General features: G+C 40.2%; 1 protein-coding gene across 1 annotated transcript in view; it reads right to left on the bottom strand.

The window, feature by feature from the left end:
* LOC118563823 (immunoglobulin superfamily member 3-like) overlaps positions 1 to 15,717 on the bottom strand; it is a 36,739-nt gene extending 21,022 nt beyond the window's left edge. Inside the window, exon 1 of the mRNA XM_036139751.1 lies at positions 14,763 to 15,717. Coding sequence (XP_035995644.1) covers positions 14,763 to 14,802 — 40 coding nt within the window. The 5' untranslated portion in view covers positions 14,803 to 15,717. The remainder of the gene's footprint in view (positions 1 to 14,762) is intronic.
* Positions 15,718 to 23,869: the final 8,152 nt, after the last annotated feature.

Below are 23,869 nucleotides of genomic sequence, written 5' to 3'. Positions count from 1 at the left end.
GCTAAGTCACACATCAGTGTTTGGGCTACCCATTGCTGTTTAATGTCATAACAGGGGCATTGCCACTTTCCAGAATGTCCTTTTTTTATTTCCAGTCTGAGCTAATTTATATTCTCTCTTTTTTTATTCATACGCTAGTAGCATTTTTATATCGTGTTAATGGCTCAGGCCAGATCATAATCTATCCTTTTCAGCTCAACAGCTGCCTCTTCATCCTCCCTCCCACACCCTCAGCTGCTTTCCCTTCCTGTTTGACCACAGAAAGAAAAAAGCAGCCTTTGGAATCAGATTTAATAAGCACATAACAATTCCTCGGATCCTTTCAAATAACAGCCTGCCCACAATTTCGATCAGCGTTCATTAGGTGTTCTCTTGTTCATCCTGCAAAGTAACAATTTTTCAAACGCCACATGTTGCTTCGTTAATCTGCCAGTCAATGTGGAAGTATTGCAGAGTGTACAAGCTTACTTTGGAACTCAGTTGGAAATACCGTGCATGACTGTGCTGTTTAGCTTTGGAGCACTGCAGCAAAAGTCAACAGGGAGAGTCTGGGCAGAGCTGAAACTCGGCTGCTGCACCCCAGTCAAACGTGGCACAGCTAGAGAAACATCTTGTCATATAAATTTCATTAAAATCTAAAAAGTATGTGTCAAGTCAGCTCCTTACTAACCATATTGCCAATGAATAATTAAAAAAAAGACCGAGTGACTATGAGAAGCAGCAGCTTGCTAGTTAAGAGGAGCCCCTCAGTAGCTGCACCAGAAATGTATTCAATGACTGCGAATGTTGGATGATACCGACAGGCTTTCTGGGAATGTGATATACAGTCAAGAACATAAAAGTGATATTTTACATTTAATACAGGCTGTGATGAGCAGAAGGACTCCAAATGCAACTTGTGTTTGTATACTTCACTGCTCAAAACTGACAGTCTTGTCTGGGCATGGGCCAGCTTCTGGTATAAAGATAAACCTACATTTAAAAGAGGTTTTGAAATCGCTAAAATGTACCGTTTGTTTAAAGTCCTTTCAATGAGGTGCCAGAGAAAGAGCTGGAGGCACCAGCGTTTTCTCCAGCTGATTGGAAGAGGAATCTGGAACACAAATTGGGCTGATTGGAAATGTTTCCAGTCATGAAAAGCGCAGATACAATATATTTTTAAAGTATGAAACATCAATGAATTATATTCTGCCTCACCATTGTTTTTCAAAGAGGAAAACATTATCTAATCGAAAAACGTGGGTAAGCCCCGCAGAGATAAGCACAGGTAGGGATTATTGATAGGATGACAACAGAACAGCTAGGCAACTAGCTTTTATTAGTAGAAAGTTTATCAGGTAGGAAAATTCTGTCTCATCAAGCATTAACTGTACCACCATTATTCTTTTTCTCTATAGCCAAGTCAAATTAAAGAGACATTTGACTCCATGTGCTGTCTGAGCAGTTTGACTTCCCTTTCAACGGCAGCATGAGTAGCATTACCTTGAAGTGACTTTTTAGGGCCAAAAGACATGTTGCCGTGAAACAAAACAGTGGCTGGCCTTATAAAGTTAGAGAGGTTTGTCAGACTGTGTCTGCTGAGTAGCATTTTGACAGCTACATTGGCGTGAGGCAGTTAAATCCCCAGGAGCAGAAAACATGTACTGATTCTGTGGAGAAAAGGGACAGCTGCATAATTTCTACATAGCTCCCTAACAAAGTATTCAGGTATATGGGGGAAAAAATGGCAGGGATGATGGAACAACAAAAGCACAGAATAAATTATCTCATCTGTTTAACTGCTGCCAGCTATTTAGAGTTTTAAACAACAGCTTTTGTCACAAGCAGTTATTGGTCAACATGGCGTATTATAGGCGGACCGGGCTCGCCACAGAGCTCTTTTAAATCCCTCCATGGGCCCTAACTCTTTTGTTACATCTCTAAGTTACGGCACTTATAGGGCACCTAGACAAAGTTTAAAATCTAAAATTGGAGAAAGGGTGATGTGTGCCCTTTAAGGCAACGATATTTAAAAAAAATACAGTTGGCAAGCTACACCCAGCAGGTCTGCTGAGCTACTAAAGCACACATTTTGACTAATTTCTCCAAGTAGTACCAGCTTGGTAGACGCCCAATGTTCCTCTATAAGAAGCAGAACAGCAAGAAAACATAGCATTTTTAGCAATAGCAATTAGGACTTTACTACTTTTGTACTTAATTGCTGACATAGGGTAACATTTTTACTCAAGGTTATAATTTTGTTAGTCCAACAATAATCCCAGCCTAGGTTTATATACTGTTAAGACTGCTAAGCAAAGACTGGGATGGCAACACAGGAAATCAGACTGGTCCCTTCAAATCTGCCCATTCATACACACTGATCCACATACACACATGACCCCCCCCCCCACACACACACACACACACACACACACACACTTACACACGCAATCTTCTAGTACATTAAGGGCCTCCAGCCATACACCCCTCACTTAGTCCATTAATTCTTTGTGGACACCTGCTACCCTACTAACCTACGCTCTCCAGCCCCCCCCCCGGCCACCATAATCATTGTGACCTCCACAATACCCCACCCCATCCAAAAAAAAAATCTGGTCTGCATGAATACACACTGCAGTCCCAAATCCATTCTAAAGCCAAACTTTTAGCCTTTCATACAATGCAAGAACCCAAAAATTAACCGCATCACAGTATACCCTGCAATCAGCGAAAGAATTAAAGCATTTGCATACATTTTTCTAATAAAAAGGAAAGCAGGGCTAATCTAAGGCACGGCTATCTGCAGTCATTATCCATTCTCACACTTGTGTACAATTATGTCCAACAGCTGCAACCACTTAATGTACATAGTTGTTTGTTTTTGCATGATTGGCAACTTGCTATCAGCCTTGGTGTTTGCACCTAAACCTGCAGATTTTAAAAAAAACAAAACTAATTAAGTATTCATTAGTTTACTTCAAACAGACTTTTTTTTTTATTTGCCATTGTCTGTCATTTTGCCTACCCACCTGTCAAAGACATAAGCTGGGTAAAAATAATTCATGAATGCACAATAAGAGCACGCACACGCACAAAAAGGGGGAAGTTTAGGAAACACAAACACAGAGCCGAGAGATTTCTGTTGTAGACGGTAAGTTGGGTGCGCTGTCTGAATGTGAAACACCAGGCTGAGCATTTGTCACCGCGTGTGGATCGGCGGTGTGCGAGCTGTGGAGCAGTAGCCATAGTTACGGCGCCTGGTGTGCATCCCACCAGCGTGGGATCTGCTCGGGTGGAGGATCAAGCGGGTAGCAGAGGGAGCGTAGCCGCACGGAGGGACGGTAGCTCACAGAGCTCTGTGGGTGTTTGTGTGTCAGCGTGGAGGAGTGGAGTGGACTCCTCTCTCCAGCTAGCCACCATCATTGTTCCCTACACAGTAGGGCCGAGATAAAATGAGGGAGGAGCAGACGGATTTCCAAAGGAGAAGAGCGGGTTTCTTTCCTCTTTCATCTTGGGAAGCTTGGAGATAAATGTGACTGTTAAACCTAAAAAAAAAAAACCCGTCTTCTTAAGGTGGATGAAACCATCTAGTTTGTATCCCACTTACTATCAGTTTCTAATTAGTGCTCTTTGAAGAAAGGGTGGGCTGGGCACGCCATTGTTTCAAAAAAAAGCAGTGGGGGAGGGAGGTCAGGGGTTATTCATTGCAGAGGAGGCAGCTGGAGTGCTTTTCACGCGCACGAGGCAGAGAGCCATGCAAATCAACCCAAAAAAGAACAAACCGGTTCAGTAATAGCCAGAGGGCTGTTTTGGGGTTCGTTATCAGCAAACACGCGAGATACGATCTGAAGAGATGAGCCGGCTCAGCTACGAGATTCTGTGATTCTGGGGAGGAGTGGGAAGACCAGACGGGTAAACAGACGTCAGGGGAGTAGATTCAAATGAGATACAAAGCAGGAGCTTCCTGTGCTACGTGTCCAGCTAGAGCTTCTTACCAAACTGTGGCAGCGGGGAGGATTACTCCCCCCCCAAAAAAAACTTTGACCACGCTTCAAATGCGCTTCACGTTTTTGTGTTTTCACTAATAGAATAATAGAATAGCACATTTTAAAGAATCTGTTCCATGAAGAATTGACCGGTTAAGGGTTTACTAGTCTAAATATTTTAGAAGTTTAACTGGAGATGATCAAATAGATTCCAAGTGGCTAAATACTGGGAAATAGTGTCTACAGAATCACTACAACTACAGTGTCACTCTGTAAGGTCACGTTTTCTTACAGAAGTTACAACTTTTATTTTGAAGTGCTCATGCAGTCATCTGATGGGATGCTTTCCTATGTGAAGGACCGTATTGCTCATATGTGTGTACATTGTAGTTAATTACTTATTTGGATAATGTCCAAGTATCAAAAACTGTGAATGCCACATACAGTACTTTCTTTGACTAAAGGCCATTACATGTGCAGCAAAAAAATAAATAATTAGTTTTTTAATGGATCATTGCCATGTGCTCTGGGCCTGGGTCACAGGGGAGGATCGTCGTTCAAAAAGCAGACACTGCATCTTTGAGAAGACATGTGATTACTCATAGTTAACTTTAGTTCAATCAATTCAAACTAAAAAAAAGTGGTTTATCTCTTCTCAACCTTTGATGGAGGAATAGAAGATTGCTAGCCTTTTAGCCTGGAAAGGAAACAATAAGAAGTTGGAGCCTGACTGGAGAATTCACTGCAGCTGTAGTAAAACTAGTAACTCGGTGCGAGTTTCACTAGCAGACTGTGAAGCCTGTAATACAGGCCAGTTACTTGCCCTGTAGCTATTTGACACTAACTAGTATTTGCCTTAAGGTGAACCTGAAGCAAGATTTTCCCTCTGCACAAACCTAAACCCCCAACATTATGGCAATCAAACCCCACCTTACCAGCCTTGTTGATGCATGCATGATTGGCATGAACAGATATTGATAAAGAGAGCTGTGCTTTTAATATGTACCAGCTGTAAAAGATGTTTATACAATACTTTTAATGTGCTGACAGACTGGTTTTCAACTCTTCTATTGTTTTGTCTCCCTTCAGTTGAGTCAACAGAGTTATGATATGACAAAAATAACAATAGCACAAAAGGGATCTCGTCATGAGGGTACACAAAGACACAGGACTGGTGCTTACTTTGCGAACCAGCATGTGTGCAACTACGACATATAGAAAACAGAAAAGATAACAAGGAGAGCATGCAATGCAATAATAAGAGCAAGCTCTGTGAGACCTGGATTCCCCTGACAGCCAGAAGCAGGGCCTTGGATTCTTGTGGCAACGACCAGCAAAAAACAAAACAACAGATCTCAGACAGAACACGTGCCAGAGATTTTCCAACATAGAACATAGAACAGATGCACAAGCACCTAGACAGTAAGCTGTGGTGCTCCATTGTCTAGACTGCAATAGCTCATGCATATGCAGAGGCCTAAAAATATATATATATATATACTGTACACTAAAACACAACTTACAAATTGCCAGAGTTTTAACAGCTGATTCAATAAAAAGGACAAGCTGGCTTGACCACACACAAGATAGAATGTGTGTGATTTTTGGGTGGGACGCCTGCAGCTGTCGCTCTCATTCGAGACAGAGGAGTGGCATCGGGGAGTGGCAATTCAGATGCTGACCTCTTAACAGAGGCTTTAAATTATTTAACAACCTTAGCAAATAGCCATTCAAAGGTTGAACCAATCCTTTGCAAAAGTTGCCATACTCTTAAAAATGTTATGCGTTGTAATATCACAACCACAGATTTTATGCAACACACGGTAATTGCGACGTAGAAGGCTAATTAAAACTGAAAAGAGTGGTTTGTGTCTGTGTTTAGCTTCCGTCAATCTGATCCCCCTAAATAAAGTGTGCCAAACAGCGTTTGTGAGTCACTTCATTAGTAAATAAAGTCAACCTCAGTGTAGACATGAAGTCCTCAGCAGTTTGTTAGCGAACATCATGAAGACCAAGGAACAAAGCAGACAGGTTATGAGGAACCTAAAGCAGTGCTAGCTTAAAAAAAAAAAAAAACTCAAGAAGTAAATACCTCAGAGAACTGATTAAGTATTCTTTTTAAAAATCAAATAGTATGGCAAAGACTATAGGACCTGGCCATCCAACTAAACTGACAGAATGAGGAAGGATGGCATTCATTAGAGAAGCAGTCAGGAGGTAAAAAAGAAAGCCGTTGGTGAAAACAGCTCGGTTTTTACTTTCAAAACCCATCTGGAGTGACAGAGCAAACAATTGGAAGAAGGTACTCTGGTCCAACGAAACCAAATTTGAACTCTTTGGCCGACATGCAAAACGTTATGTGTGGCAGAACACCATGAACGCGTCAACCCCCACCGGGACATATGGTGGTAGCGGCATCATGCTGTGTTTTCTTCCAGCGGTGACGGGGGAAGCTGTTTAGAACTGACCCGAAGATGGATTCAGTCAGCAGAACAGTTCTAGGAAAGAAAAAAAACTGATGGAGGCTGCGATAGCCTGGAAATTTGGGTGCCAAAAAACAAAAAAAAAAAAAAAAAAAAAAAACAGAAAACAACTTTTGATCAAAGTATATGTGTGTGTCTGTGTGTTAAAATACCCCAGTCAAACTACAGACTTTAATCTAATCTAGGAGAGAATTTATTTAAGCTATTTTGAAAAATGAACAAAAAGTTCAAAGCTGACAGAGACATTCAGTCAAACACTCGACGCTGTAATTGCAGTGAAATGTGCTTCTACAAAGTATTGACTTAGTGGGGCTGATTGAAAATGTGTGTCAGACTTTGCAGTTTTTTTTATTTTAAAAATATGCACAGTCATGTGGTCTATCACATTAAACCCCAATAAATTGGTTGTAAAGTGACAAAATGTGAAAATGTTCAAAAGATATGAATAACGGTGCAAGGGCACCATGCATATGTAATTCTGTTTTTAATCCCACCTCTTTTAGCATAGAACTGCTGTCATCCATCTTTTCTCCCTTTTAAAATATTGTTCACAGTCCCAGTTCAGTGCAGCAGATCATTAAACTGAATGTGACTGGTTTTTATTCCCTTTCACTTTTAATTGTAAGCCTTATTCACATTAGGCAATGTACAAATGTAATGAGTTTTCCTGACTAGATTTTTTTTGTTTTCGTTTCAAAGAGCCCTCTCAAACATTTGTGGCATTTGCCATAGATAGACATAAAAAAAAATGAATAAATGTTTGAGTGTCTTTAAGTGTCATAACTTGCTACACAGTTAAGTATTTAGGAAAAGTACACACTCAAACACAAAACAATAAACAGTAGCTAGATATGCCGAAATTGAAAATGAGCTTTTAACTACCGCTGTTTTTTTAGTTTTTATTGCACCAATTACGCAGCACTGGCTTTACACCTTGCTGATTTGCTCAAAGTTTGCTGGCGTAAGAACTACTCACAACTTTTTACTTTTACAGTTAATCAATAGCCATGCAAATAAGGCAGGATGGGAGGCTCGTGTTTTAGCATCTTATCTGACTTAAAAAAAAGAATCTCTCTGAAAAACAAGCCTTTGGAAAAGAAGCTTCTCACATTTCAGAATCAATCCAGTGTTATTAGATGCTTAATGGTTTTTAATACAAGAATATATTCTATTGCTGGACTTCTTTTTTTTTTTCCCCAGTTTGTGTGAATTCAATTTATTTTTCTCTCGGTGCAGCTAAATTCAATACACCACATTTTCACAACCCAGAAGGCTAGTTTGGTTTTAAAATGTACCGCTCACATTTTGTGGAAAAGTGGAAAAAGATATGCTAAACTCTTTTCATCCAATATTAGGTCTCTGACCTGATATTAAGGCCAATACATACTCCACAAAAAAACAGAGAAATTTGTTCTCCCTCTCTGGGCTGCAAGCGTCCTTCTGTTCTTGCAGCTCGTTGTTGACGCCTTTTCTGGGCAGAATTTTCTTGTTGCCTCGTCTCTGAGAAATACGAGGCGGGTGTGTTGCAGTGAGCGAGTCCGGTGAAGACTGTCCGTAGGTTCAGCCTCTTAGTTCTTGTGAAGCATGGAGTGCCAATTCTTGTTGACTTCTTATATAATGTGTGGTTTAACGTGGATCAATGTTGCTGACTGTGCCTTAATGTGGTTAAGTGGGCTAATTCAAAGTTCACGCTGGTTCCAGTCTAAAAAGTCAATTTGTTCAAATCTGGCAACTATTTCCTCGTTATTCCATAAGTGTAGCTCTGCAATCTCCATAGTAAAGGCTTGTTTTTAAATCCTGCAAGAAGAGTCAATTGTCTAACTATGGGAGGAAATTAATAGGAAAATATTCACATCTTGCTTAGGCTTTAAATGGTCAGTCATCTCTACTCTGAAAAGCTGTAGTAATTCCAGTGTCCTGTCCCTGTGTGTTGTCTGATAATGTCATATTTTTGTTAGGGAACGTTGAATCCACGTTGAAAATTCTACTACATACCCATCTTGGTAAAAATGTTTCTGGCAACATGCGGAAGTGTTGCATTAGAAGGAGAAATTAAAATAAATCACAATTCTCTATGTCATGCTTTGGTTTGGTTTCTTGTTTTTCTTATATATCCCATGGAGCTTAATGGGGCTTCTGCAAATATGGGATCCAGTATATACTTTCAGAGGACCAGAGTAACAAATCAAAATAAACTCCAGTAATAACCTTGACGCTGTAAGGCAATGCAACCAAATGCTTGATTTACCATCCCAGAAACAGCCTAAGGCAGTGCCACAGGACAGCTAAATGTGCCAATATTTTGGCCCTAATCTTTCCAACTGTCTTGGCTGGTACGGGATCCAACACTATAGGTGTGCTTTGACTCCATAAACCTTTTCCAGGAACCAAGGTTGTTTTGAGGTCCTTTACTCAGCCTCACCTTCAATTTGACTGTAGAAAACAGGAACCAAACTGTTTTGTGAAATAAATGTAACACTTGAGTGGGCAAAGGATATTGTTGAAATTACCCAGAACCTGTGGGTAGGTCTAGTAATGGTACAGCTGAGTATCACAACTGTTTTACATTATGTCTTCCTTGCTGTCTCAAAATGTTTAATATCCACAACAAGCTGAAGGAATATGTTATAATGATATGCCACATGCATGCTGTGGTTAGGAATGTGTAGGGTGAGAGCTCATTCAGCGAATCTGAACAAAAATGTGGTAATTTTTCAGTATTTCACAGTCATTATGAACCGATGCAACCACAAGCCAATGAAATATGTAACATTATCAAACTGCATTACCGCCGCTAAGATGGCATTTTCTTGGATGACATTTTGCAGGTAGCTGACAAACCATGAGCGAAGCTCGAACACCCCAGCAAACATCGTCAAAGAGCAGAAAAACAGACATAAGGAGCACTCAACTACGCTTTTACTTAATCCTACCAGCCACTCCATTAAGTAAACCTTGCTAGTAGCAGGTCGGACAATCTTTTGCCTCTTTTCTTCCATGCAGACGCCATGGCAACATGTGGTTGCAGCAGATTTCTCGGCCGCACATCCGTGATGCGAACCTCCCATTCTACCACATGTCAGAGAAACTCTGTTGGATTGATACCTGGTGGCAGTGAAAGCCACCGAAGTTCAGGGAAATAATTGTTCAAGAAACCAGTCAGAGATGGTTTCAGCTTTGTGACACGGCACATTATCCTGCAGGAAATATTCACCAAAAGGGTACTGTGGTCATAAAGCAATGGATATGGTCAACAACAATACCCAACTATGCTGTGGAGCTTGAATGATACTCAGTAGGTGTAAAGGTGCTCCAAGTGTGCCGAGAAAACACCACCACCAGGCTGCACAGTTCTCACTGTCCAGGATAACCATGCTTTTATGGCATGAATGTCTAATTCTGACACCACCATCTGAATGTAGAGCACCTGAACTTGGGGCTACCTGGACTAGGCAACACTTACAGACAATAGTCTGTTATTGTCTAATTTTGGTGATCCTGTATTAATTGCAGCCTTGTTTCCAGTTCTTAGGAGACAGGATTGGCACTAGGTTGCTACTGTAGGCCATACACCTCGAGTGTTGCTCTGTTCAGAGATGGATTTCTACACGCATTGGCTATAAGGGGATTTATTTGAGCTACTGCTGCTTTTCTATCATGACAAATCAGTTTGGCCATCCTCCTCTGGCATCTGACATCAACAACACATTTTCATCTACACAAGTGCCGATCACTGCATACTTTCTCTTTTTTTTTCTGACCAGTCTCTGTAAACCAGAAAGACGGCTGTGTGTGAATACCCAAGTAAATGAGCAGTTCCGGAAATATTCACACTAGGCCATCCGGTACCAACAACCACGCCACGTTCAAAGAGACGTAAACCTGCCTTTCTTTCACTTCCTCATGCTCGCTTTGAACTTTGGCAAGTCATCTTCACGACGTCTACATTCCTGAATGCATGAAGTTGCTCCTAAGGAATTGACCAATTCCTTATATGTGTCAGAAAGTGAATGAATAGGTTGGCCTGATAAAGTGGTCGGCAAGAGTAGATTGAAATAAAGCAGAACCACAGTCCACAAAGTCTTCTACCTCCCTCAGAGTTCAGCAGCACTTCTCTTCAAATCTACCTCCATATTGGGTTGAACAATTCCAGACTCCATACCTAGATTCATTTTTATAAACAATCCATCACCCTGAATGTCTGAAAATTGAGATGCAAATACGACGCTGTACGCAAAGATTCTCTTTCGCTGCATAGAAATACTGGGTATGTGATTTTGTTATATTGTATATTACCAGCCTCACCAGCTGTGACGCCCCATGTAGGAAAAAAAAGCTGCCTTCGATTTTATGCATATCCACAAACAACCTACTCAAATCCAAACCAAATCCAAACATATTGTGCAAAGTAAACCTTGCGCTAACAGCTGAGATGGCACTCCGCTGCAAATGCCATTGAGGGAAAAAAAAAAGTCCATGTTGTCAGACATAATCTGCGAAATCCTTAATCTGTATAAGGTGAAGCTGTTCTCAGACCAGCTGATAATCAGAACCAAACGCAGCCGACCAGAACCGAGGCGACTGTTGGCGGCTCGCTTGTCAGCCAAGTAACTGGGAAGCACTGAGGCCTTTAACAGTTAAAGTAGTCTGCCACACACATCTTAGACTTTCAATTTAGTTAAATAAACTGGGACTTCAGGTTGGCTCCCCGTTTCAAACCCCACTCTCCCACAAAAGCCACTAAGTTACAGCACACAGAAAGCATGACATCTCTCTCCCTCTCAGTGGGGGGAAGAGGGAAGACATCCTGTTTGTAAAGCTAATAACCATTCGTTCCTTCGGGCGACTCTTTTTATGTGCTTCATACCACACGCCCCTCTGCTGCAAATAAACAGACACACACACGCATGTGCTCTACCTCGCTCGCACCTGGCTGCAAACTCAGCAGCATAAATAACCCCGAAATAAGATTTACCTGCCAAAAAAATGTTTGCAGATGACACCTACGGGTCTAACGATGACGGATAATGTTTCCGCCGAACGCAGCCGTCAGGAACCTTTATTTTATTCATTTTGAACAAACAAAATTCAAGCGCAAACATTTGGGTTGCCTGACGGGTAGCAGAAGAACAGGCAGCTGATCACACACACATGAAGACTTGGGTACATATCTCTTAGATGCGTGTGCGCGCAGAATATTTGATAGATAAACAAATGACACGGCAATAGAATTGTTTCTATTATCAATGCAGGAATGAAAGTGATCTTCCCAGACTTCAGCATAAAGTTGGCGACCCTGGTCATCTCTCTTTGAAACACGCAAATCTGGCCAGTATTCTACTTTGATCCATTAAAGTTTACTTTAATAGCTATGACGAACATAAACTATTAGCAATCATAAGTGAATTAAGTTTGACTTCTGATGGTCATCTAAATCCTCTCCCCACTTGGTGTTTTATGGCCCACAACGGGGTCTCAAATACACATAATAATACACATGAACATATTCCACGCCAGGAGGCTTACATTGGTACAAAAAAAAAATCGGGTAGGAAACATCAAACATGCCAAAATTACCTCCTCTGTCAGAACGCCTGAATTTGGAGTGATTAAAATGCAATTTTGGATATATAGTTCATGTGACACATCTCAGTTGCCTTTCTGTCTTTTACTAAGCACATGGAGACAGTAGGTAGTGTACCCCCAATCATCCTCCTGTCAAAAACACGGAATCAGAATCAGCTTTTTTGCCAAATATGTGTACACATACAAGGAATTTGACACTGGATTGTACAATGCTCATGTTGGATGAGGCCAATGACCGTTGTGTCGTCGGGGTGCTGGATGTGAAGTTCCCTAGCCTAACCTGCTGATAACCATTAGTCAGCAAGCATGCACACTTTACAGTGTTTCCAGTCAGAGTTAGAGTCTAATAGAAAACTATGGCAGTGTGACACTCAAACTTATACCACTTTAACCAGGATAATGTTTAAGTTTTTTTTTTTTTTTTACACTAATTATTTTATTATCAAGTACTTATTCTGATCTGAAACATTTTTCCATGCTCCCTTCTATGTGCTACACACAGGAACACCATGGTGGCACACCAACCAATGCAAATGTGACAGTTTAGAGGTAAAGTACATTAAATAGCCTACACAAACAGCTTTAACGTTTTTGAGATTGGAGTTGTTTTAAGACGAGAGGTCTGCTTTGGTCTTTACCACTCTCGGACTAACTAGTCGTTAGTTTGAGCCTTTGGGACCAACAAATTTGGATTTACACTAAACGAGGATGCTAAGCGAGTTAAGCACTGCAGGTAAGACAAGCCGCATTTTAACTTTTAACACAAACTAGCTTCAAAAGATCTGAATTATCCCTTTATTCTCTAGCTTTTAGTGTAAAAGAGAGATGCATCTCCATTAGAAACAATAGGATTTTGCATTTCAACAGGAAAGACCATCTTTCACCCCCCCCCCCCCCCTTCACCACCCCACCCCAGTGAAAGTGACTTGACATGCTAAAAAGGGGACTTGAGGCAAGGCACAGACTGGTAATCCTTTTGGCTGAGTGGGGGCCTCGAGAGGGCCGGCTTCCACTCCCACCCTCTTCCTCTGTCCACCCCCCCCAGCAGCGCTGACAGGCCACCCCATCCAGGAACAGAAAAGCCATCTGGTGTTTGTTTGGGACAGCTCACACACAGGATGTACGGCAAGAAAGGAGGCTGTATGCGTGTGCATGAGTGAGTATGTGAGTGTGTCAGGAGTCACGCCTGTGCCCGTGTGACTGTCGCTGCTTCTGTGTGTGTGTGTGTGTGTGTGTGTGTGTGTGTGTGTGTGTGTGTGTGTGTGTGTGTGTGTGTGTGTGCGCGTGTGTGTGTGTCACTAGGATGGGCATGCTTCAACTTTCATTTGTCTGTAAAATCCAAGAAATTACAGAAAAATGGTAACCGGAAACTGGACAAATGAGAACAGTGCACAGTGCCTTGCAAAAGGATTCCTGTCGATAAGACCTTACTCACCTTACAATCACAAATGTCAATATATTCTTATTGGGTTTTTATGTGATGGACGACCAGAAATTAGTCTATAATTCTGAAGTGAAAGGATCTATATAAATGGTTTGCTTTTTTTTTTTTTACAAAAAAGGGAACTTTGAGGCGTGAAGTGTATTTTTATTCAGTCTGTCTGACTCAATACTTTGTAAAACCACCTTTCGCAACAATCACAGCTCCAAGTCTTTATGTCTCAATCAGCTTTGCACATCTAAAGACTGACACATTTATTTACAATTTTAAATTTGCAAAATAGCTAAACCTAAATCCGACTGGATGGAGAGAATCTGTCAAAAATCACCTTTTTAGTCTTGCCACATATTCTCAAATAGGACTTAGGTGTTGACTTTGAACACATTTTAACACGTGCTTTGTAGCTCTGGCTGTATGTTTAGGGCTGTCCTGCTGGAGGGTGACCCTCTACCCAACTCTTAAGTCTTTTGAAGCCTGTAATTTATTTTATTTTTATTTTTTTTTTTGTTGCCAAGACTCTCCTGTATATACCACCATCCATCTTCACACCAACTCTGTGTCCACTGAAGTATATCCTTATCATAATACTCCCACCACCACAAATAAATATTTATGAAAAAAAAAACCATGATGTAAACCATTTCGTTGTAGCACGGCTTTATGTGTGGGGTTTTTGTCCACATCAGGCACAATCTCAAGTCTTTTTTTTTTTTTTCTTTTTCCAAAGATTGAGCCACATTTAGCTCCATTCATCATCAATCCGATTGTGTGCAGCTTTCCAGTCCATGGTGGAAAAAGACATCTCCACAGCATGATGCTGCCACCAAAGTGACCCATGTGGTCTTCCTATAGTTAAAATAGAGGGAGGAATTGTGCCTACAACCGTTTGCTTACACCCACAGAGTGATTTCACAATCACAGCCTTGACGTTTGTCCAGGTGTATCAATGATGTGTTGGCTATACTCGTGTGTCTTCCTTTAAAAGCAGCAGCGGCAGCGGCTCTGAATGATCAGTGGCCAAACAAACAATCCACGGGCTTAATCTGTGACTAAGGACCAGATGACATTAACCTAGTTCATACACAGACATGGCTGTTTCAAGACATCTGCTATTGATGCGGTGATCATATGTGGTCTCTGCTTCCACCTGACTCGTCATGACTACCGACTCCCATGTCTCCATACAGGTGTCGTAATATTTAGCGATTAAATAAAAAAAAAAAATCAGAAAAGGGAGAAACAACATCAAAGCTTTTTTTTTTCCTTTTCTTCAGAGATCGGACTTACCAAGCAGCGCAAAGGCAAGCAGAAGTGCGCCCGTTGCCATTGTATGTGTTGCTCCGCGGAATCACCGCTAATACCCCGCTTTTCAGATGAGCGTGCAATGGTCGCGGCAGCCAGTATAGCTGGTCCCGGATCAGAGAGATGGGAGAAATGTGTAGGGATCCCTGAAGAACCTGCTTGGGGGGGTTGTCTGGACCGGAGAGTCTATAATCCAGAGCCGGCGAGTCCGACGTGCGACTTTCTCTCCCCCCTCCAACAACTCGCCAGCTTCTGGTGACGCGTCTTCCCCTCGCCTTCACCCTCACCTATACGCTTTTCATCGCTGACGACGTGTGCCTGGCTCCAAGCCGACCCAACCCACTCCCCCGCTTACTACTGCGGAGGCGACTCCCCCCCACACATAAACACATACACACGCAGCCTCCTTAGAATTAAAAAAAAAAAATAGATAAAGTCCGGCGTCACTTGTGCGTATTTTGGATACCTGGTCCAGAATAAGGATTTAAGAGGGTCTGAGAGGTATCGGGAGAGCGAAATCAGTGTGGGATAAGTCCGTTTTCACTGATCGGGGAGCAGCTCTTTCTCTGGCTTTTTCCACGGTAAATCCCGGAGACTATAATCAATCTCCCACCATCGCTGCGCAGAAAGCCTCAATGGGGCGGGCGCTGTAGACGAGCCGGTTTTGCGCTCTGACACAACACATAGGATTTAGAAGATCGTCACTTTAAGACTCCAAACACCCCGGCCATACAATCTGAGCGTTTCTTATACTAATGTGTCCATCTAAATCTTATCAAAGGTTCCAAGAAAACCTGTGCGTCCGCCCAAACAGACCGGTTCAGTTCTGTCTAATAAATGCAGCAGCCCGTTATCATCCCAGTCGACACTCTTCCGACGGTGATTTTTCTCTCCCAAGGTTATTTCCTTGTTTCCCCACATTGGGCAGTTTGAAAACTTAGCGTGGCGTTTGCTCCCACCCCCCACTCACAGAAACCACGCCCCAGCAGCGTGGGGTCTGCCACTGCATGAGAGAGGCCAGATTTGCGTTTCTAAATTAAAATTCTGGGGCATGCTGTTCAAAAATGGAAGTCATTGGTTCAAGCACCATCACACAGAGTACCAAGCGCTCCAGCGTGCATGTTCTAAAGCAGTAAGACAACAGTACAGGTGAAGCTCAACAAAAATAAAGATTTGAATATTATATGACACCAACATTATAAAGATTTTTTTATATAGAGAAATGTTATATTATGGCCATGTTATAGGCCGCACAACCACACAGACAAAGTATATTCAAGAGTTTTAGGGATAGCCACCAGTACTTATTCCTGGTTTTACACTATCGTAAAAGCTACCAGCAGTGATATTTGTAGAACAGTTTGAGAACCATATTAATTGGTTAGCCGAGTATAAGTAAAAAATATTTAACGCTTTTGATTTTTCTTATTTTTCATTTACAGAGAAGTGATAACCCTACAGTGATTGCGCAGATCACTTGTGTGATATGCTGCATATTCAGTGCCGATGAAAAAGTTTTTTTTTTTCACTATAAGGCTTTTCATTAAAAGGTTTCCTTTGTCTTTTTGTCTTTCCTAAGATGTCAAATTCTCATCCATGACATGCCCGACATTTTGTAATGCGAAAAGAAGGTCTACCCGTCTCCTCTTCATTTATTTTCTGGTCCTATGAGAGTGAACATAATGAATAAAGTGAAAGATGTCGGACACGAGTTAGAAGCAAGTTTGACATCAACATTGACTATGAAGGTGCTGACCAAGAGAAAAGCCCTGCACCAGTAAAGACGCTATTTATGGTTATATGAAGTGAGTGGTTTCTCTACAACTTACACTGAGACATGTCTTTAAGTTGTTGAATGCATGCAGTCATTTTCAATAAATGTGAATGTGAGTTCTAAAGAAAGCTTGTTTGTCAGATTAAAAGGAACATACCTTATGGAAATATCAACCTTTAGCCAGGTATTAAACATCATTTTTAATAAAGATTTCTGTATAATTTTCTTTATTATGGCTCTGATGTAATATTCTAATATTAAATGTGAAAATTTTCATTAGCTGTATGCATAAAATCATCATACTTAACAAAATTAAAGACTTAAAACCACCATTATGTTTGCAATTAATCTATTTAATGTGCTTTACTGAGTGAATTGAGTTACTGAAATAAATTAAAGTTTTCAATAATATTCCAATTTATTGAATTTCACAGTATATATTTGAGCATAGATACAATATTGTCACCCTGCCAGTTTACAAAAATATTAAAACCCCAGTTTAATGTCATTTTCCTGTGTATGTAAACTTATGACTGGTGCAGCATTGTTTTCCATGACTCTGCTGCATTATTAGCAAGCTCTCAAAATAGACTACCTAAAAGGAGGTGGCTTTGCAGGTAAACTGCAAAAAGCAGAATGATACTCTTTTGGTGTGAGGCTGCAAAAAGAGAGATGCTGTCAGAAACAGACGAAAATAGAGAATGCAAAAGGCTGTAACTCTCAGACACAGAAAGCTCCTCTCTGTGCGATGCATAAATAAATGAATGAGCAGGCCTTTGCATGTGCCTACAAACAGTAATTTCAGTGTGCCCATCCCCTTTTCTCATTACCAACTGGGAAATGCAAGTTCCGACCACTGCCTTAGTACAACATAAATGTCGGGGGGGTTGGAAGACAATGAAAATGATTATTTACCCTTTTCTTTGCTCATAGATTTTGAGCCTAAAAAATACTTTCTTGAGGAACCAGAGAGATGAATTCAAGCCCACGGGTCAGAGTGACTTGTGAAAGTATTGAAAACAGACTTTAATGTATTTTCAGGGGATATTGTGCGATTGGTCGGAAGTAAGTGCTTTCAGAATTGCAAAATGGAGGAAAAATAATGAATGGTTTCAAAATTCTTACCAAATAAAAATCTCAAAAGTTTAACATTCAGTTGTCATTGCCCTTCCACTTCACAAATCATGCACCTGTCAGTGTTTTTCTAGGACATAAAAACCCAATGAGACACTCTGAAGTTTGTTGTAATGTGACAGAATGTGAAAAAGTTCAATGGGTATAAATAATTCACCAAGATATTTGCATTTAATCCGTAAGTTATCCAAAACCTCATATAACAATAAACCTAATAAACTGACAGGGACAAAGTGAAAGAGCTGTGTCATGGCATTCACAGAAAGAGGGTGAGATACAGCATGTTTATATAGAGAAAGCAAAGCCTTTAGCAGCCAACTAAATGTAAAACAGAACAGGATTTAGATCTTTTAGTGGAGAATGTGGGTCATCAGTTCAGCTTCTACCAAGTCTATTCACGTCCACTGCTGTTAAGATAATATGCAGCCAAACAGAGCTGGCTAGGTAGGCCACGCATGTCCACCTGGTCTACATATTGCTGCACCTAAAATTAGCTCAATTCTCCACAGACCCCATATTGCAACTCTGCCAATTGGTTGCAAGGTTTGTGCAGGTAGGCAACCCAGAACGCAGCTGAGTTATTGTTGTTGTTTTTTTTTCTTTCTATCTGATGTTAGCAGAGAAAATGAGATCTAGTTTGACCCTATGAAAATATTTTTGGCCACTGTGCTCAATATGTTTGCTAAAAAAATGAAGAGTATGACAAGTCTTACTTGAACAATTTCACCACCATAAGGTGTAATATGTGAATGGACCAAACAGGTTCCCATGGAAACAGAGTTTCGCAATAATTGCACTTCATAATGGGATGCATCCACCAAGATACTACATGTGTGTGATATTCACTGTTCGTTGGAGGCAGGTTTTACCGATTTAAAGGGATGGTTGAATATTTTTTTAAGTGTGGCCATGCGGAGTGATTCCTGGCAGTAACCGTCTTACCTGCAACATAAAGTAGAAGTAGCCATACATAAACTCATAATCAAATCCTTCATACAGATAAAATCAAATGCTGCATTAGGCCGATTTTAAACTTTAACACCTTTTCTAACAGAAATGTATCATTTATGCTTTTCAGCTTTACAATGTCTGTGTTACTATGCACAGTTATGTGTGCTGAGACTTCTCATTCTGCCAATATTGTTTCTGTTACACAGGAGGAATAAAGAATCACAGCAATGAAATTATTTGCCTTTTTCCAGGGACGTGCAGTGCAGTGAGGAAGTATTTCTCTTTGTGCAGATTTCTTCTGTTTTTACTTTTCATCACACTTATATGTTTCAAATTGTCAAATGCATTTGACAAAGACAACTTCTTCAGTAAATACGAAATGTAGTTTGAAATGATGATTTCACTAATAAGTGATATAATACAATAATAATAATATAATAAGTGATGATTTTCACTTATTATAGTTTTAGCCATCCTAAAACTGCTGGCTGTGCCACCCTTGGTCGCGACAACTGTGATTGAGGGTTTGCAATAATTGGTTTGTTTTTTTCTAGCCATTCAGAGGTCTAGATATTGGTGTCAATCACATCATTATAAGGCTGCATATTCCCGGTATGCTTGAGCTCGTGGTCATGAACTCATAGTTCATGAGATTTTCCTTCTTGATTGTCTCCTAGAAAGCAAAATGTGTGACTATCCCAATAAAATCAGTCATTGTGCCACCTGAATCAGCAAAGTACAATAGCAAAGCAGCCCCAGACCATCACAACCCAACCAACACCATGTTTGTCAGTACGATGCTCTTTTTCTAAAATCCTGAATTTTTGCCCAGATTAAACTCTGCTCCCATTCCCTGGAAAGTTACACCTTTGTCTTGTCAGTCCACGTAATATTTCTCTCAAAGTCTTAAGGATCTTTATGTTTTTAAAAGCAATTTATTTATTTATTTTTTAAAAGTTAAAAGACATTTTTGCCCAGTCTCTTTGATATTGCTGAATCATAAACATTACGTATCTAAAGCAAGTAAGGTCTGCAGTGCTTTAGACTTAGATGTTGGTCTGGGTTCTTTTGTGACCTCCTGGATGAGTTGTTGATGTACTCTTGGAGTACATTTTGGTTGGCCAGCCACAATTTTAGGAAAGTGCTCCTCTGTTACATGTTTTCCTCGTTCATTTATAATGAATCTCACTGTGTTTGCTGGACCCCTAAAGCCTTATGGACATCTTTATGGACATGACATATCGTGTTTTAGCCTAATTCATGTTGTCACGTCCTATTTAAGTAATTTCTCAATTTTACAGGTCAGTTGGTAATCCTGCGTGGGTGTGAATGCTAATTGCACCAAACCATTTGATTCATCACACTTAATCAGATATAACAAAGAGCGGCAATCACTTTGTCACATAGGCCCATCTTGGTTTGGATATGTTTTCCCCTATAACCTAAATCTCAATTAAACAACACTTTGTAGTTACTAAGGTTATCATTTATCTGTTTGTTAACATGATTTGTTTGATGCTCTGAAATATATTAAAATGTCACAAAAAAGTTAAAGAAAGAGACCAGTAACAAGGCAATTATTTTTTCACAACATTGTAAAAATCATCTCATTATTAGCCACAATATGCTTAAGGTCCTGGTTGGCTTGAAGGGTGGAAGATAGTGAAGAGAGAAAAGGGGGGCAATGTTTGAGAGAAAGCCCCAGAGGGGGAAAAAAGTCTACATGGAAGTGCAAATGATTGAACTGTATTCCATCAGCGCTAAATCCAGGCTGTTATTGTTGCCTTGTGGGGAGGACCAAAACAAGAACATGACTTTAAGATTTCCCAGCAGGGATGGAAGTACTTTACAGTTAGTCAGTACTAATGTGGATACTTACCTCCAGTGCTTTATTCTACTTGTAGAGGTGATTCCTTATGTTTGTCAGAGTGGAATATTCAAAGAAGACCAGAGAGCCAGTTATGTATGCAGGCTAAAAAAGTCCAATGACCAAAAATGAAGCTTGCTTCTGATTGTTAATACTTGAACATACTGTAGTGATTAAGGGAAAAACATTAGGCTGGTTTAAATCCTATCTGTCTGACAGATTCCAGTTTGTTAATGCTAATAATAAATCTTCTTCAAACTCCAGGGTTACTTGTTGAGTACCATAAGGTTCAGTCCTTGGGCCAATTCTCTTTACCATATATATATGCTTCCGATTGGTAAAATTATCAGACAGTATAGGATTCATTTCCACTGTTATGCTGATGACACTCAGCTATATTTATCCGTACATCTGAAGAATCCATTCAATTTCTTCAACTGTAGGTATGTCTTGATGACATCAAAACCTGGATGACTTTAAATTTTCTGCTTTTAAATTCTGACTTGACAGAAGTTGTCATCTTTGGACCGGAGTCCATAAAAAATAAACTTATTGATCAATCGCCTAATCTCAATGCCATTAACTTGGCCTCTGGTAATAAAATAAAAAACCTTGGTGTTATTTTGGACCAAGACATGTCATTTAAATCCCATATTAAACAGGTTTCCAAGGTATTGGAATCTAATATTGCCAAAATTAGAAATATTTTGTTCAGTAGTGATGCTGAATAACTAGTCCATGCATTTGTTACTTCAACGCTGGACTATTGTAATTCTTTACTGTCAGGAAGTCCACAAAATGCAGTTCAAAGTCTTCAGCTGATCCAAAATGCTTCAGCAAGAGTTCTGATGAAAATCAACAAGAGGGATCATATTTCTCCAATTTTAGCTTCCCTTCATTGGCTTGCTGTTAAATCAAGAATAGAATTTGAAATTCTTCTTCTAACGTAAAAAGCCCTTCATAACTAAGCTCCATCATATATCAGAGCTCTGATTACCCCGTATGTTCCTAACAGAGCACTTCGCTCTCAGACTGCAGGTCTGCTGGTGGTTCCTAGAGTCTCTAAAAGTAGAATGGGAGGCAGATGCTTTAGCTATCAGGCTCCTCTCCTGTGGAACCAACTCCCAGTTTTGGTCCATGAGACAGACACCCTTTTAGGACTAGACTTAAAATTTGCCCTTTTAACAAAGCTTATAGTTAGAGTTAACCTTTATTGAAGGCTGGGCCTTATCAAAAATCCTTGCATATGATTGGATAAGCCACTTGTCTGTCATCTTTATCGACGTGCTATTTTAAACCACTCACACCGAAGGTAACCCGAGAGCGACGCAGGAAAAAACAATCTGGCTAGAGACAGGTTAAGTTAGAGTGGCTTAGATTACTCTGAGTTATCTCTGTAGTTATGCTGCTATAGGCTCAGACTACTGGAGGACATCAGGGTCTATTTTTCTCATTCTGCTGAGTTCCACTGTTCTCCAATTTGCATTGCTTGTTGTTATTTCAACTTTTAACTTTATGTTCTCTGTCTCTTTTCTCTTCCTAGTAGTTAGATCTGGTCTGGCGAAGCTGTGACACCATCCAGGGGGGAAGATCAGCTGCCATTATCATATAACATGGAAAAGATTCCTGGATCAATGCGTGCTTCTGTGCTTTGTTTGTGTCTCTGCTCTGTCTTCTCTGAACCCCAGTTGGTCGAGATAGAAAGCTGTTCACTCCGAGCCTAGTTCTGCTGGAGGTTTTCCTTCCTGTTAAAGGGGAGTTTTCCTCTTCACTGTCGCTTCATGCATGCTCAGTATGATTCCATGGCAATAGGTCTCATTGGACCAGTCAAATTTATTTTCTTTTTTTTTTTTTCAATTATGGTGAACCTGTGTGAAATACAGCCCCAGTTTCTTGTTCTTCACTGACAGGCGTAGCACCCAGCGTGCTCTCTGGCCACTTTGGCTTATCTGTCAACATGCTGTGTAGTGAGTGATGGTGTTCTGCATACCTTGGTTGCAGCATAACCAGTCTGGCCATCCTCCTCAGACACCAACAAGGTATTTTTGTCCACACAACTGGTCCTCACTGGGTATTTTACCCAATTTCTTCTCAACCTAAAAGAAGGTAATGTTAAAACCCTAGCAGATGAAAAGTTTCTGAAATACTCAGATCGGTCTTTTTAAAGTCATGACATGTTCACAATCATCTAGATTCTCCTTTATTCCTAATTCAGATGCTCGCTTTTATGTTCAGCAAGTAGTCTTCACCTAGTCTAGATGCCTAAATGCGTTCAGTTCCAGCAGTCACAGTTTGATCTTATGAATGCTACTCTTGTGTGTTTTACTTTTTAAGTTTATGTAACCTTCTGCAATAGATATTCCACATGCGATTAAATTCAACCCTGCATATACATGTAGAAATGACCATGCTCTCAGACTCTATCCCTCTGGGCCTTCTGTTATGTGAGCGTCACTTACTTACCGAAACAACATAACAGACCGTCTCTCAACGGGGTCTGAGTTGTCCTTTCTGCTTCCAGATGTTATTTACAAGGACAGAAAGGGCATACATCAATAATGCTTCAGCTGTGTTTGAACAGATCTTGTTTCTTTTCCAAACTCGCTTTATTATGACTTATATCAACACCAGGTAAGAAACCAATAAAAGAAAAAAACTGTTGCTAAACTTGTTAATACAAGTAAGACTGCAAGCCTGATATTTTAAAGTGCTGCAGCACAATCTGTTGAGCTGAGAACATTTAATGGCTAAGGAGGAAAAAGGAGATTTGTTAATTTATGTCAAACATCCCAAAAGTACTTAAATGATTTATGGGACTTCTGTTTCTCAGTCTCACATGACAGTTACAGTAATATGCAGAGGATACAACAGAGGCACGTCACAAGCAAAACCATTGTGCCTTTAGCATTAAATGCGAAGACAAAACAGGTGAATCCATAGCCAGCCGTCATCTCTGGCTCTATGATAATACATTTAAAACTTTACACTCACATGTACAAAGACATTACAGAGGAATTTCAACTAGGCTATTGGATGCAAAAGGGAAACCTTTAATTCAACTCAGTACAGGTGATTTATATAGCTCTAATTTACAACACATGTCAAAGTACTTTATAAAGTCTGCTCTAATAAGTCATTTTTCAGAAAGGTATATCTGGAACAAATGAGGAGACACGGGAAAATGAAGCATGCTGTTATAGAAACAAGAAGTAAAAGCAAGTTTATTTATATATTTTCATAAAAGGAAAGGAATAAAGTCAAGATGAGCAAATAATAATCATAATCATAATAATAATAATAATAATAATAATAATAATAATAATAATAATAATAATAATAATAATAATAATAATAAATAAATAAAAC

The sequence above is a fragment of the Fundulus heteroclitus genome, chromosome 7 (genome assembly GCF_011125445.2).
Source record: "Fundulus heteroclitus isolate FHET01 chromosome 7, MU-UCD_Fhet_4.1, whole genome shotgun sequence".
Classification (NCBI taxonomy): Eukaryota; Metazoa; Chordata; class Actinopteri; order Cyprinodontiformes; family Fundulidae; genus Fundulus; species Fundulus heteroclitus.
This window is presented reverse-complemented; position numbering and strand designations above follow the sequence as displayed.